The 17,039-nt window shown below is 41.2% G+C and overlaps 1 protein-coding gene across 1 annotated transcript; it reads left to right on the plus strand.

Annotated features, from left to right (window-relative positions):
- The first annotated feature begins 8,201 nt into the window (after nucleotides 1–8,201).
- On the plus strand, nucleotides 8,202–11,750 carry LOC142492204 (uncharacterized). The gene is made up of 3 exons (XM_075594881.1): nucleotides 8,202–8,736; nucleotides 10,132–10,209; nucleotides 10,575–11,750. Exons 1-3 carry the CDS (start codon nucleotides 8,460–8,462, stop codon nucleotides 11,597–11,599), a joined length of 1,380 nt encoding a protein of 459 aa, XP_075450996.1. The 5' UTR covers nucleotides 8,202–8,459; the 3' UTR covers nucleotides 11,600–11,750.
- Nucleotides 11,751–17,039: the final 5,289 nt, after the last annotated feature.

The raw sequence follows: 17,039 nt of genomic DNA on the forward strand, positions 1-17,039 counted from the left end.
TCTAAAAAAGACCATTTGATTCTGTCGAACGCTTTTTCAGCGTTGAGGCTCAGAATCATTGCTTTGGATCCGGTGAGATGCACGTGGTCTATTATATCCACAATTTTGCGGGTGTTGTCGGAGGCCTGTCTTCCTGACACAAAACCTACTTGATCTATGTGTATGAGTCTAGGGAGAATTGGATTTAGCCTGTTTGCCAAGATCTTACTGTAGATTTTGAGATCGGTATTTAACAGGGAGATAGGCCTGTAGTTACCGCAGAGGAGCGGGTCTCTACCCTCCTTGTGGATTATAGCCAGATTTGCCGCTGTAATCGTAGCGGGGATTGGTTCCCCTTGGAGGAAGGAGTTGTACATATCTAATAGGTATGGAGAGAGGATTGGCATAAACATTTTATAATAAGAGTTCGAGAAACCGTCTGGGCCCGGGGTTTTGGCTAATTTGAGTGATTTAATGGCTTCAGATAGTTCCTCTTGGGAGACATTTTTATTTAACTTCTCTACCTCTTCCTGGGATAGGGTGGGCAGGTTGCATTGCTCTAGATATTGTGAGATAGTATTAAGGCTAACCGGGTCCTGGGTTGGGGGGTGAAGGTTGTAAAGGTCAGAGTAAAAGTCTGCAAATTCCTGTGCTATCTCTTTTTCTATGTATGTGGTCTGTCCGTTTCGTGTCTGTATGCGGGCTATCTGAGATTTGACTCTCGTGCCCCTGAGTTTTGAGGCTAGAAGCCTGTCAGCTTTATTGCCTTTATCGAAGAATTTTTGCTTCGACCACCTTAGTGTCTTCTCTACTTCGAGTTGAGTCTGTTTGAGGGCAGATCTAGCTAGATTTAGTTGTTTAAGCGTTTTTTTAGATGCCGTAGATTTATGCTGCTGTTCTAGCTTGGAAAAAAAGAGAATACCGGCGCCACAATAAATATAAAATGAAAAGTCCAAACCATAAAGTGTAAAGTCCAAATGGAGTCCTTAAATGAACTGGTGATGGAGGAATCTCACATCAGAGGGCAGTGCAATATGTGGAAAGAAGAAAAAACAAATTATGGTGCAGTACGCCAATCACTGTTGACTAAAATCGTATCAGGCTAACAACACAACACAAACATGACAGACAAACGTGAACACACTAGCAAGGCTGAAATATTAAAACAAAGCTATTTATTAAGACTAATACTGGATTCCTGGAGGGTCACTGAAATCACAAGCATCCGGATGGGTAAAAGTGAAACCCTACTCACAAGATACTGGACAATACTCACAAGATACTGGACAAGATACTGGACAATACTGGACAATACTGGACAGCCTGTTATTGTCCAGTATCTTGTGAGTAGGGTTTCACTTGACGTCACCGGAAGTCTCCCCAGACTTTTTTTTTTTTTTTCAACTTCAAATTTTCTTTATTGGGGTCACAGGTTCTTACATTGTATCACATCCCATTGTGTTACGTCCCCCCAATAATGTTTTTAAAACATACATCAGGCGATTTTAACTGCCACAGTATAGAACACGAACCGTACATATAGGACAGACAAGACAGACCAGACGACGGACAGGGGAGGGGGGGAAGGGGAGGAGGGGAGGGGGGGAGAGGGAGGGGTCTTCTCCGGGTATTCCTGCTGACGTGTTGTCTCTTAAGAGCTTCGTGTCTTTTTTGGTTAACACTCTTTGCTTCTATCTCGAAAATGCCTTGTTATCCCTATAGGCTTGGCGTGTTTGATTACTACACAAGGGGCTGTCAACTACCTGTTCGTCGCTATTTGTCGTCTGGTCTCTGTCCTCCAGAGGAGAACGCGTCTGAGCCTATTATAGCAGAATTGCGGTGGCATTCACCCCGGGGATATCTGTCTGAGCCAACCAAGGCGACCAGACTTTTAGAAAGTTTGTGCCGGTGTCATTAACCAAACTCGTTAATTGTTCCATCCGGCAAACGTGCCAAATCCTATTTCGAATCTTGGGGATAACTGGAATTTCTGGTTGCTTCCATAATGCTGCAATCTCGCATCTAGTGGCTATTGCGAAATGCGCGATTAATTTGTGCGTCGCATTTGACATACCCTGGATCCGCCTTCCCAGCAGGAACAGCCACGGGTCCAGGAGGATCTCCCAATCAAGAATCCGCTGTAACCAATCTCTAATCTGTTCCCAAATCGGGACCACTTTTGTGCAGGACCACAGCATGTGTTGCAGGTCAGCCACCTCCCCGCACCGTTTTGGGCAGAGCGGGGAGTAGCCCTTAACACATTTAGCCAATCTAGCTGGGGTGTAGTACCACCGCATCAGGACCTTATACGCGTTCTCCTTTAGTGTGGTACATATGGAGCTTTTAGCTGCTGCTTGTGTGATCTGCTCCCATTCCTCGTCCTCTAATGTCTCCCCTAGGTCAGTCTCCCACTGTCGCATGTAGTGTAACCGGGTCTCGCTTGTCGCCTCCGGACAGACTACTTCCCTGTACATTCTAGATGTGAGTCCCCTTGTGTCCGTGTCTCTGGAGCACAGCTGCTCAAAATTAGTGTGTGCTGGTCTAATTGGGGGTTTGTTGTAAAAATCTCTGATCTGGCGGTACCTAAAAAATTCTGTATTTGGGATATCCTTTGCGGATTTAATTTGCTCAAATGTTTGTATATGTATCCTGCCCTCCAGATCCTCAAGACGGGTAATGCCCGCTTGTATCCAATACACCATGTTTTTACAGTTCAGGCCTGGAGCGAAATCTGGGTTGCCAATGATTGGCGTCATGAGTGATGCTTTTGTGGTTAATTTACAACTAAATTTAGTGGCCTCCCATACTCGTAGTGAACTGGCAATGGCCTGTAGCGGCGTGCCGATTTGGCGTACCCTTCTCTTGGGCAGCCAGATCAGCTTCTGGATGTCAATTGGTGCACAACACTTTTTCTCCAACTCTATCCATCTCCTAAGGCTTGGGTCTGTGTGCCATTGGAGAATTTGAGCCAATTGGGCCGCTTTGTAGTAAGCGAACAAACAAGGTACCGCTAGCCCTCTTCTTATTGTGGGTCTCTTTAATATCCCCTTAGCAATTCTTGGGTTTTTCTTATTCCAAATGAATTTCATGATTGTTGACTGAAGGGAGAGGATGTCAGAGTGAACCAATGGTACAGGTAGGCTCTGGAAAAGATATAACATCCTTGGGAGGAGATTCATCTTCACGCAGTGTATCCTTCCAATCCATGAGATGCCCCCTTTTGCCCACACCCTGAGATCCTCCCTCAACGCCTTTATTAACCTGGGAAAGTTTGCTTTATATAAAGTTTTGTAGTCCCGTGTAAGATACACCCCTAAATATTTGATAGCGGAGGGTTGCCATTTAAAATTAAAGTTGAGATCAATCAGTTTTTCCACTTCTTTGGGAAGATTTATATTGAGGGCTTCTGATTTAGACTGATTAATCTTAAAGCCGGAAATATGGTTAAATTTGCTCAGAATTCCAAATACATTAGGAAGGGACGTGAGCGGTTTAGATAATGTTAGGATAACATCGTCCGCATACAGAGCGGCCTTATACTCTTGCTCTCCATCTGAGATTCCTGTTATATCTGGGCTATTACGTATGTGCGCCGCCAAGGGCTCTATACAGAGGGCAAACAACAACGGCAACAGTGGGCATCCCTGTCTCGTTCCACTTTTTATGTGAAATTGCTCAGAGGGAAAACCCTGGTGCCTCACTCTCGCCGTTGAGCCCTCATACAGCGCTATGATGGCCCGCAGTAGGCGTCCTCTAAAGCCAAATGCCCCTAAGGTTTCCGTTAAGTAAGGCCAGTCTATTCTGTCGAAGGCTTTCTCCGCGTCCAGACTCAACACCATAGAATATGTATTTTTCTTTTGGGCCAGATCAATCAGGTCAATGATTCTTCTGGTGTTGTCTGCCGCTTGCCTTCCTCCGATAAATCCTACTTGATCCGCATGAATTAACCTGGGAAGGACACTACCCACCCTGTTCGCTATAAGTTTAGAATAGATTTTGATGACCGAATTAATCAGTGAAATGGGCCGGTAGCTCTTACAGTCTGCCGGGTCCTTTCCAGGTTTGTGGATCACAGAGATGGATGCCTGAAGCATTTGTGCTGGAAAGGAGGCCCCCTCCAGTACCCCGTTAAATAATTTTAGCATATGTGGGGCTAGAATTTTAGCGTATTTCTTATAATATAGATTAGAGAAGCCATCGGGCCCCGGCGCCTTAGCCGGTTTTAATGCTTTGATGACTTCTAATATTTCCTCTAGAGTAAAGTCCGCCTGCAACGCCTCTCTCTCGGCCCTTCCTAAGGTTGGTAATTTTGCCTCTTTCAGGAAGGTGGTCAATAACTCACCCGTTTTAGTGTTGTGAGTGACCTTGTCTCCATTATATAGCTTCTCGTAGTAGATTTTAAATTCCTCTACTATTTTCCCAGGTATGGAGGTAAGGTCTCCCTGCTGGTTCCGAATTGCGTGAATAGAGTTATTTTGAAGCTTCTTTTTTAGCTTATTGGCAAGTAGTGTATCAGGTTTGTTCGCCTTTCCATAAAATTTCCGGTTAGACCAAGCCATTTCCTTCTCAGCCTGGGAGGTGAGGAGGAGGTTGAGTTTAATTTTGGTGTCTAATAATTGTTTGAGCGTGTGTTCCCGCTTATTGGTTTTGTGCAGGGCAGAGAGCTCAGCTATTTGAGTTTCTAGCTCCTTAGTTTTTTTCTCTCTTTCCCTTCTCCGTTTGGCAGCCAGATTCATCAATATTCCCCTGAGGGTTGCCTTATGAGCTTCCCACAGTGTAGCTTGTGACACTACGCTCCCCTCGTTGTCCTCAAAATATTCCTGAATTTTTTCCCCTACTTCCCGCCCGAGATCTGGAATCTTTAATAGGATCTCGTTTAGCTTCCAATTCGCTCGAGGTCTGTCTAGTGGAATCAGTGTGCACCGCAGCTCTATAGGTGCATGGTCAGACCATGAAATATCATGGATCTCTGAGCGAGAGACCCCAGGGACCAATCTATTGGACACCAGGAAGTAGTCTATCCAGCTGTATGTGTTATGTGGGTGGGAGTAGAAAGTGTACTCGCGTTCTCCCTGGTGTTGCTCTCTCCATATGTCTATAAGTTGACAGCTTGTTATGCCTTTTGTCAGAGTTAATACGTCGTGTCTGTGTGGTTTGTTAGTGGTCGTGCATCGGTCTAGACTGGGGTTGAGGACTCTGTTCAGGTCCCCCGCTACTATGATATTCCCCTTTGCGACTTTACTTAGCTTATCAAAGAAACTATTGAAAAAAGAAGTAGCATTGTCATTCGGGGCATATATTGTAGCGAATGTTATTGGATACTCCCTAATGGAGCCCGTGATTATCAGATATCTCCCCTCTCTGTCGCTATATGTTTTGTCAAGTCGGAATGGTATACGGTTGTGAATTAGGATGGCTACCCCTCTTTTTTTTACTCGAGCTGAGGCTAGGAAGTGGGTCCGAAAGTCTTTATCGATATACTTGGGGAAGTTAGTTTGAGAGAAATGAGTCTCCTGTAAGAAGAGCACTTCTGCCCCCTTGCGCCTGTAGTCTCTGAATGCGACCCTCCTTTTAGCCGGGCTGTTGAGGCCCTTAACATTATGGGATACTAACACTATGTCCTTACTCATTAGCAGGGATGTGCAGGTCCGTCTGACGTAGCTTCTTCATGCCTTGCCGAGCGTGCCTGCCCGTGTGACTCCGTCTTACTCCGACCGCCTTTCTCTTTCTTAACCCGTCTGAAAGGACAAAGGGGAGGGGACATACACAAGGGGACATGGGGGTGGACACATACACAACACCACATACAATAACAATCACAGTTAATCTTTCTCGACGTTCTCTCGCCTCTCTCCTCTCGCCGAGACTTCCGCCTTTGGGCTTGTGACTCTTGTTCAGAATGTTCGGCCTTGAGGTATGGTGTTTAACTCCTCTCCCCGAACATCCAACTCAATGGGTTGCACTAGTGCGCCTAGGGACTTTTCTCCCTTTCACTAGCGCCTGGCCCATGCAGACTTCGGAGCAGGCCTCCCCTCGCCGCTCCCGCCTCGCTTCCCCTAATTATCTAACACTTCCTACCCACTGAACTTTGAGTGAACTAACCAAATCCCGCTTATCCTGGGTCCCCTTTCATACAATAAGTATGAGGTAGCGATACAACTCACGAATGCCGTCCGCAACCTGCTTTCAACCCGATTAGCACAAAGGCTCGCCAAATGATGACGTCAGCAACACGAGTCACTTCTCTGGCGTCGGGCGGCTAGTGGCTGGGCAGGCACGCACAGAACTAAGCTCCTCCTTAGTTCTTAGTTCTGTGCGTGCCTGCCCAGCCACTGTAGCTGCCCGACGCCGGAGAAGTGACTCGTGCTGCTGACGTCATCATTTGGCGAGCCGCGGGTGCTCTTGATAGCTAGTCGATCTCCGTGCTAATCGGGTTGGAAGCAGGTTGCGGACGGCATTCGTGAGTTGTATCGCTACCTCATACTTATTGTAAGTGTGGGTAGTTTGTTGTTTTTATATTTTATTAAAAGTGTAGTTACGTATTACACCAGGCTGTGTCCTATTTCCCTTATCATTGGGTGTTGCTGTTATCGGTGTGCCCGTGAGCCCAACTACCATCTTAAGGGGAACCATCTCGTCAGATCACGTGGGGTCCGTGGAAAACCGAGGTGAAGATGTGGCACAAGTACAGATTCTCTCCCCTGCACGAGCATGATATTATCTTGTAAGTAGGGTTTCTATGTTCTAGATAGGGGTCCTTGCCTTTCATACTGCGCAATTGGTGTGTCTTTTGTTTTTGTTTATTCCCAGAATCATTTTGGAGGTCTTCCATAAGGACATCCCTACCTATCTGGAACTCTCTTGGTTATTCTACCCATCCGGATTGTCTCTTATTCTAAGACTGTCATTTGGACTACGGTATCTTGGACACCTTATTCACTAGCGCCGGGGACACTTATTTTGTATTTTCATTTTGTCTAACAGGTTTGGGACTGTGGGCCTCATGCAGTAAGCGTCGATTATGTGAAATCGGCAAGCTTACCGATTAGGCATGTTATTGGCGATTTTTCCTCTCCGTATGCAGTAAGTGCCGAATACATTCAAAATCAACCCGAAAACAAATCCGCCCACTCTCACGATGATTAGCCGATCACACACAGGTGTATCGGCGTGCGTGGCGGGGTGCTGTTAGGTTGCCCAATCACAAATCTTGCTGAATCAGGCGAAACAAGCATGTATTGGATAGCGCGCCATATTTAAAGGCAACGTGTACTGCTAATCATTCTCTGTGTTGTTGGGAGTGAGAGAGAGAGAGACGCACAGAGCTGGCTGATTGAAGATTTGCATATTGACTGAGAGACTTGTTGTGTATTGGGTGAGCTTTGTCCATTGTTGTTTTGTTTATATCTTTGTCTTGTTTTATATGTGGAAGTGTTTCGTGTGATTGGCTGTACATTTCTTGTGTGTTTTTTGTGAGTGCTGGAAGTATGCCCGCAAAGCGTGGGAAGAGTGATGCTGGTGGGAGTGGGAGTGCTACTCGTGCGAGAACGCGTCGGAGTGAACGTACTGTTCAGGGGAGTGATGTTGCTGGGAGTGCGAGTGGTGTTGCTGGGAGTGGGAGTGCTGGTGCTGCGAGTGGTGTTGCTGGGAGTGGGAGTGCTGTTGCTGGGAGTGTGAGTGCTGTTGCTGGGAGTGTGAGTGCTGTTGCTGGGAGTGGGAGTGCTGTTTCTGGGAGTGGGAGTGCTAGTGCTGGGAGTGGGAATGCTGGTGCTGGGAGTGGGAGTGCTGGTGCTGGGAGTGCTGGTGCTAGGAGTGGGAGTGCTGGTGCTAGGAGTGGGAGTGCTGGTGCTGGGAGTGCTGCTGGTGGCGCAGTTGCTGATGGGGTGTCTGGTGGTGGCGTGCTTGCTGGTGGCCAGCTTTTGGAGGCTCTTCCATTGGAAGAAGGAGAGTCCAGTCAGCACCAGCCAAGCTCTGACCCTAAACCTGTTCGGAAGAAACGTGTGGAGAAGCCACGTAATCCTCGCTTCAATGACCAGGAAAATACAGCTCTTGTCACTGGCATTCTGGAGCACTATGACAGTATCTATGGACATTTAGTAGGTAAGTGTACCTTTACATTTATTATTCAAATACATGTGATCCTAGGTCATCTGAGTTTTGTTCATATGCAAATATGGGTACAGAATATATTTCTATGTTAATTAGTGTGGAAACACAGCTTTTTATCATGCGTTACAAGGACAACAAAACTCAGGCGTACAATTTGCCATAACTGCATACAATATTAATGCAACCTTGCTTACATGTATAGGTTTAGTAGTGAATGCTCATGTGCTTCACATATTACACCTAAAACAGCATGTTTGCTATCTCTTGGAACAGCTAGCAGTGTAGGAAACTGGTGCTTCTATTATTATTAATTAACCTCATATATTTTGTATTTTTTTCAAGGGCGGACAAGTTCATCAAGCAAAAAAGAAATGTGGGACACAATAGTCATTGGTGTCAATGCGTGTGGGAATAGTGTCAGGGACAAGTATCATTGTCGGAAAAGATTTGATGATATTAGGTCAAAATTGAAAAAGAAAATACAAGACCAACGCGTGCATGCTACTGGCACTGGAGGTGGGCCGACACCACAACGTCTGATATTAACTCCATTGGAGGAGCTGCTTCGGGCAAAATTACTTCCCGTCGTCGTGGAAGGCTTACCTGGTGACCGTGATATTGGAATTTATCCCTCACAATTTCCACCAGGTGAGAAATATTACTGTACTAGGCGTGTCGTTGCTTACAGTTATTTTGCATATTTACACTGCTTTTTATACTGTCTTCACAATATAAGCATACCTGCATCTATATATGTATATGTCTGATTCTGTATATATATATATCTCAAAATAGACATATATGTTGTAGTCCTACTAAAAGCAGTAACTAATATAGCACGTGCCATTGCGTGCTCATTTACATGTGAATTCCCAAAATGCATTGCTGCAGTGGAAGCAATTGATGGTGGGCGAAGATGGGGAACAACAGGGTAGTACACATGTGTAACACATGTTAATGAGAAATTATTACTAGCTACAGGTACAGAACATAAATATGTATAATATTATTGTGTATTTTATTTATTTTACTCCGACAAACATGACATTACTGCCTATTTTAAGCATGCATCAAATATATTGCATGCAACTGCCTACAAACATCACTTGCACTAACACATCTATAGTTGTTTATGAAAAGGTCCATTTTTGCTTTAACTCATATACAGACAGCATAATGAGGCACATGTATCATATGTTATGTCATTGTTTTCATAACTTAAAAACTGCACACGACTATTTAGCTCATCTACCATTGTGTTAAAGCAGCTGCAATTAATATCTCATCACAGCATACACTTCAACAGAGGGGGTGGGGTTCAGCACACACACAAATTACAGGCTCATTTTAGGGTCAACTTAGTTCACACCATTTTCACCTGTTTCAAGTAATTGAAAGGTGTGGCTGATTAGGCTTTTTGGGGAAGGGAATACCGTTATTACAACCTGACTAGCACAACTGAAGTTAATCACACTCATTTGAAAGCTTCACTTTAGCTACTAAATGCCCCAACAACTCATTACTTATCAAAGCGTACGTCACACATTAGTTCACTCATATCTATAGTTGAACTACTATCAACAACACATTATCACACACTGCATGTGTTGTCTTGTTGAGTGACAGCCACATTCAGGTGTGCCACATCTTCTATTAATGTACCACACATATCCTCTACCAAAAACAACACTTTTTGCAATATGACCACCTTCATGATAACCATTGTGAATGGTCATCTCATGATAGTTATGTACATTATGATACTGATATCACTACACAACATATGATTTTTATGTTCAAATTTAATCTATTTATCCTCACGCATTACTGCAGAAACATAGTATGTTTTATGTTAGGGAACTCAAAAGTTCTAAGTACACAGGCATGTACATTGTTATTACAACTATTTATGTTCACTTTCACACACACATTTTGGGTTAAGGAAATGATGCTGTTAGGTACTCATAAATACAGAACATACAATAACTGTTTGTTCAATATTTACACATGTAAATGTAAAACTTATGTTATTGTTATATATAGTTGCCCCTGAAGGACATGTGTCACCTGAGACGGAACAAGTGTCTTCACCTGGGTCAGCCAGCTCAACACACCTAGAAGGTGAGTGTATCAGTTGGTGGCCATATAATATGTGCTCTTCTATATGTTATGTTGTCATGTTCATTATTTGTTTTGCACATGTTCTTTAAATAGGATTACTTAGTGTCAGTGAAAATGAAGTGTAAGGCAACATGTATTGTGTTAGTGATGTTAACTATCATGTAGGAGTTGTGAGTTTACAGCAAGTTTTCATTCACTCATATTTCATACTGAGTCCAAACATTATTCTTAAGTCAAGGTAGTTTTTAATGTGAGGTTATAAAACGTATGGAAACATGTTAGGTGTTACTTATGACACAGTAGAATTACATAGTAACACAGCAGAGATTAACATGCCATTTAATAATGTGTACATTTATTTGTAGAACATGATGATGAGGATTATGATGATGATGATGATGATGATGATGCCGCCATAGACACACAAATACAAGCAAGTGACCATGAAGAGGTTCCAATTGAAACTGTTTTACCGCCAAATCGTCCAGCAAATACCACATACGATGCAATTGTAGCTTCTGAGGGAAAAATTGTGGAAGCAGAAAATCGTCGCCATTCTGACCTGATGACAGTGCTGGAAAGGATGATTGCACTGCAGGAAGAAACAGTTTCACAATTGGCACATCTCCACAGAGTCTTCATTGAAGTGCCTAAACAGTTGCAAAAAATCAACACCTCATTCGAAGCATTAGTTGTTCAGCAAACACAAGCTAATTACTTGAGAATGACTAATGTACCACAATTCAACTTGAACACCTCACAGGCAGGATCTGTTCATGCTGGTCAGTTTTCACCACATGCTTCTGATCTTCATTCACCAGGTCCGAATGTTACCGGTCAAGTAGCAGACATTGCTGTGCAGGTTCCTGACGACATGCTACCGCTGCCATCGGTACAAAATCAGCAGCTGACACCTACAAAGGAGGCGACACAAACAAAACACAAGCAGTTACTACTGACCAGTTTTTGGTCAAAAACAAAAAAAGACACACATGAAACAGACCAACCATCACTTGTGCAGTGTCTACCAACTTGCTCACATGTGTCAGTGGGCACAAGCCCTGTCGGTGAGTCACTGGCCACAAGCCCTGTCCGTGAACAGTCACTACCCACAAGCCCTGTAAGTGAGTCACTGCCCAAAAGCCCTGTCGGTGAACAGTCACTGCCCAAAAGCCCTGTAGGTGAACAGTCACTGCCCAAAAGCCCTGTAGGTGAGTCACTGCCCAAAAGCCCTGTAGGTGAGTCACTGGCCACAAGCCCTGCCCGTGAAGTGCCAGAGGCCAGTCAAAGTGGCTCTGTTGTGGCTAAAGTTGTTGCCAAACGAAAAAGGAAAATACAAGAGACAACAAGCAGGCCTGTTACTCGATCTCAAAAGGAACAAAAAAAATAAATGTTATAATTCACTAAATATGTCTTTGGCCTTGTTTTGTTGACTTCAGATTATCTAATTAATATTGTATGTATGCAGAAGACTGTGTTGTTTCCAAACTTTCAAGTATGTTCTTGTACACGTGAAGTTTTGGAAATGTTAACAGTCGTAATTAAAGAATAGTGTTATAAATATTAATGTATTAATCGTCTGTTCAGTAATGGTCCACCAGGAGCCAGTTGCTAAGTTTAGAGAAGCTGCCATTGACTTTGCAGCAAAACATTGCATTTGGGTGTGTTACTTGATGTAATCATTGCATGTGCATATCATTCACATGCAATTAAAAAAAAACCTATTTAACTGCAAACATCTTTCTTGTACGTGTACAGCAGGATTATGTGTAAAATATTACTTACCTTTGCCTTGCTTGGGCATTGTAATGTTGTCCTTTAATCATTTATGTGTTCTTGTTTCAAGAACATCTCTGAATTTATACTAATATATATGTAGTATGTATGCATATATGCACACACACACAGACACACACTGTGTGTGTGTGTGTGTGTGTGTGTGTGTGTGTGTGTGTGTGTGTGTGTGTGTGTGTGTGTGTGTGTGTGTGTGTGTGTGTGTGTGTGTGTGTGTATGTATATATAGTACTATCTAAACTGGTATAGATGTATTTACAAAAAACATACACTTCATGCTTCCTTGTGAAAACACAGTATTTTAATAATACAGGCCTAATGTTTGAAAACTATACTAAGTGTGAGCCTCTAACAGTATTGGGCGCAAACAAATGTTTATTACTTAATTCACTCATGTTTATCACCATTTAAATAGGTTTCATACAAGGCCTACTTACTGCCATCAATATGTTGTGTGTACTCCTGCAATATAAAAAAAAAAAATATATACATTATATATATATATATATATATATATATATATATATATATATATATATATATATATACATATACATACACACACACACACACACACACACACATATATATATATACACACACACACACACACTATATATATATATATATATATATATATATATATATATATATATATATATATATATATATATATATATATATATATATATATATATACACTATATATATATATATATACATATACATATATATATACATATATATATATATATATATATATATATATATATACACACAATATACATATAGTACAATATACACTTTATATATATATATATTTATCAGAGAGATATATGTATATATATATATAGATACACACGTATTTAAACTCATGCAGACAGGGAGTTAACCAGACTTTCAAATACAGTACACACAGAAATGTATGCGGGAAAGAAACATTTCATTTTGCAGGTGTGTGTATTTACTGATATGGCTGTCTAAGCACTATTTTCACACAGTGCTCTTTGTTATTTTGCAAGAAAACTCAATGTTACTTAATTACAAGTGTAGGAATGTTTTCAGAAACGAGATAAAAAAAAAAAGGATACATGTTTGTCCCACAAGCGGCTATCACAAACCACAAATGTTCACCCAATTAAAACTACAAATCCAATTGGCGTTTGAAATGAGGAGTAAAAGTTTATACTTTTGTTGACCTTGAAAAGGAAACACAGAAATTTGTTAGCCATTGAGCAGTTTCATTTTTATGAGCAAAGGACAGATACCTGCACACATCTTTTGTGCTAATCTGCAATGGCTGAAGAATTGGTTAAAAATCAAAATCCGCAGTTAGGGTATAAATACATGGTATCAGAAGCAATTTTATCAACTTGCGGACACAAAGCAAGCACACGCCAAATCTATGATTTGATTCGAGCAAAATATCCTTATTACCAAGACCGTGGGCATGCGCGCAATTTTAATTCCTCAGTAAGATTCACTTTATCAACTAATGACTGTTTTGAACTTGTGCAGGATAAGCTAGAAGACAAGTATGGTTTCTGGAAGATTGCGAAGGAAAAACATTTCACCGTCAAAGAGGGCACACATATTGTGCTTAAAGGCATATTTATTCCTAATGCCAATAGCAATGGATCCGCTACTACTGTTCCGTGTGAATCGATACCTGCTGCAATATCTGCACCCTCCATTCCAGAAACCCACATTGTACAAGAACAAAACTACTATGATTATGTAGCAAGCCTTTCAGCAGAAAATGCATTGGAATGGGTACCCGAAGAAATTAACCTACCTCCGGACCAATTGTTTGAAGAAAGCAGTGGCGATTCCTATGAGCGCTTCATGGAGGAGATGTGTGACATACTGGATTCAGCGTTTGGGTCAAGCGTGGATGAAAATGCCTTGCATTTCTGGAGCGACCAGTTGCAGGCAGACGAAGAGTTAATTCTAGAAGAATGGTAAATATAACAATCGTTATGCGTTGACTCTGCGTTTAAACTTTTTTTTTTTTTTGTAACCACCATTTTCACTTTCAATGCGTGGATACAGCGTAACATTGCACACTGCATAACATGTAGCGATCACAAACACATTGTTTCCTAATACAATATAGTAGAACGTGAAAGAGTAGTACACATTGCTGACGGAATAAATATACGTACTTTCCTATCCCTTAAAACATATTAGCAACATTTTACCCTAACTCTAACACATACCTGTTTTGTTATCATGCAACATCTACAACATTTAAAACCGGGTCCACCACGTATGACGTGGGACCCTTGTCATGGGCCAAGGCGTCCTTAAAAAGGATTACGGATGTAAGTCCCGCCCCCAAGCGACGTGCGCGCCTCAAAGCCTATTGGCTGTCATGTTTTGTTATAGTAACGGTAACTGCAGTGTGTCGTGTGCGGCTCAGTGTTTGTAGGCGTCAACTGGGCGTTAGCCGAATGTTAATTGAGTGGGAGGAGTGTTAGCGTGCGTTTCACGCTGGTTTAACATGACGTCACACGTATTGCATTTGCGCATTGTGTTATCGGCCGTCCTTTCTGTCCAAACACGTCTGTTTAAAAAGAATACAGATGTACTCGTTTAGAACGAATGTAGTTTCGTATTCATTGTATTTGAAATAAAGATTTTATGTTTAATGGTATTTTCAAGATGTATTGAACGCACAACGTACGCTTTGTTTTGCGCATGCGCTAACAGTTAGTGCAGCCAAGCGTGAAGTGCGTGCGCACACTAAGATGTGCGCGCACATTTTTCAGTATACAGGCAACGTTCACTTCATATACATAGTTATGCCTGCTACAAATTTAAATAAACATTACATACTGATGTACACTTGTACTTCTAACATATAAGTGAGTGACGTGTGTATGTACACAATCATATAGAGCTGTGTAACGCGTTGTCACGGATACATATATAGTAAGGTGCCATATTTGACCATCATGTGTTTGCTGTATTTCAGAGATGTCAGGGAAGATACAATCGGATCAATGTATGATTTCAGAAGAGTCTACCTTTATATGAGATGATTGTGAGGAGGAGCCACCGACTACTATACTACATATGGAACTAATTTTATATTGCTTGCAGCGCTTATTAACAAACAATTAAAAATGTGATACCCTTATGCCTATATTGCATAAGCACTTAATTAACATAATGATGTTGCAAAATAGTGCCTCATGAATTTTTATTGAGTGTTCTTTAATGACTACTATCATTTTATGGCATGGTGTGTTTTATATATAACAACCATTCCCACTCTGCTAACACATTTGTGTATTCTATTGTGTAATGGAACGTATGACTGTCGAAACTATGTAACAATAATAATAAGAATAAGAATAATAATTATAATATGAGCATGTTCATGTATAGCGCTGCTAGTTGTACACAGCGCTTTACAGACACATTTTTCAGGCTGAGGTCCCTGGCCCGTGGAACTTACAATTTATTTTTTGCCGCCTGAGGCACAGGGAGATAAAGTGACTTGCCCAAGGTCACAAGGAGCCGACACCGGGAATTGAACCAGACTCCCCTGCTTCAAACTCTCAGTGCCAGTGTGTGTCTTTACTCACTGAGCCACTCCTTCTCCCAATGTAAAGGACACTTACAACCAACTAGCCATTTATTGTTAAAAATCTCTTGTTACATGGGTATGTTGATAAAATGGTTTGGGACTGTAGCAAATAATGTTATTGGCCAGATGTTGTGGTCCCCTACAATGCATGATGTTCTGAATATGACATCAACATCATGTAATGAAGTACGTTTCTGTGTATATTTCATTAACCTAACTAACTATAGTTTACTGTGTTTATTAAACGTTCTAAAAATACATAGTATAGTCAATATGATGATATAAGCTACCATAATAAAGCTGGTGTTATCATTTGTCGGTGTTATACATGGATCCTACACAAATTGATACAGACACAAACAGTTGTCTTAAAAAGTGTGTCTATGCTAATGTGCACGTGATTGACGTTACAATTGTGAGAATACTTGATAATTATCATCATGATAATGATGAAGTGACGTGATTTATATTGCAAAAATATTACCAACATTGTCATATTGGTAAATTAGAAATGCTAAATGACAGTAACATTTGCAACAACATTGTGTTTTCTGTTAACAGTTTTACACTTGGTACATGTAGGACACATCCACACACGTGTGACTTATACATACACATGTCACAAATGTAAATTAATGTTGACTATTAATTCCTAGCATTAAAAAACACCTACATTGCTAAATATAAGATGTAGTACGCATTGTTGTGATTACAGGCATTCATGCATGGAGTGTTAGGATCAGTCAATTTCATCCGTGATGAATGAGCTCCCGTAAGTAAACAAATAAGTACAGTTATCCCCTTGTCTCCAAACACATCTATATTACATTAATGGAATTTATAAGGAAACATACATAAAATGTGATGAAATGTGAGTAATCATTTTCTAATACAATGCACATGAAAGCTCAAGAGTAGCTAAATGCATATACATGATATAGAAAGTACATATATGTTACATTTGTGTTTAAACCAATATGTTGGGTTTTGACTTCAAATAATTATAGGAAGATTGATGTAGGCACATCTTATGAGAGATGTCAGCAAATATACATACCATGATCAGTCATACTGGAGATATACCTATAATGCAAAGGAACAATATATAAATTGCAAACATTGACATGCCATCTTCAGTACCGTAAACAACACAGCAAAGTGTGTATTTGGTGTTGAATGTGCAACACCATGTATATTTAATGACATTCAAAATGTAAATCAGCCTGGTGTACACATCATATGGATGTACATGTTACACTGCACCAATAACATTGTATGTAAGCATACTAGAAGCATGAATGAGTATGGGCATAATATGTGTATTGTGTTAGCATAAGGAACAACACAATGCTAAAATATTAGTGATTTGTTACCCCAGTTGTATTCACATACACACAACTAAAGTACAATTGAAGAGGGATTATATAACCTGTGCAACAAT

The sequence above is a fragment of the Ascaphus truei genome, chromosome 4 (assembly GCF_040206685.1).
Source record: "Ascaphus truei isolate aAscTru1 chromosome 4, aAscTru1.hap1, whole genome shotgun sequence".
Taxonomy (NCBI): Eukaryota; Metazoa; Chordata; class Amphibia; order Anura; family Ascaphidae; genus Ascaphus; species Ascaphus truei.

Coding starts and splice junctions, on each gene's coding strand:
- LOC142492204 (XM_075594881.1), top strand. CDS start 8,460: ATGTGGGACACAATAGTCATTGGTGTCAATGCGTGTGGGAATAGTGTC. Junction 8,737..10,131: donor TCCCTCACAATTTCCACCAG/GTGAGAAATATT, acceptor TGTTATATATAG/TTGCCCCTGAAGGACATGTG. Junction 10,210..10,574: donor CAGCTCAACACACCTAGAAG/GTGAGTGTATCA, acceptor ATTTATTTGTAG/AACATGATGATGAGGATTAT.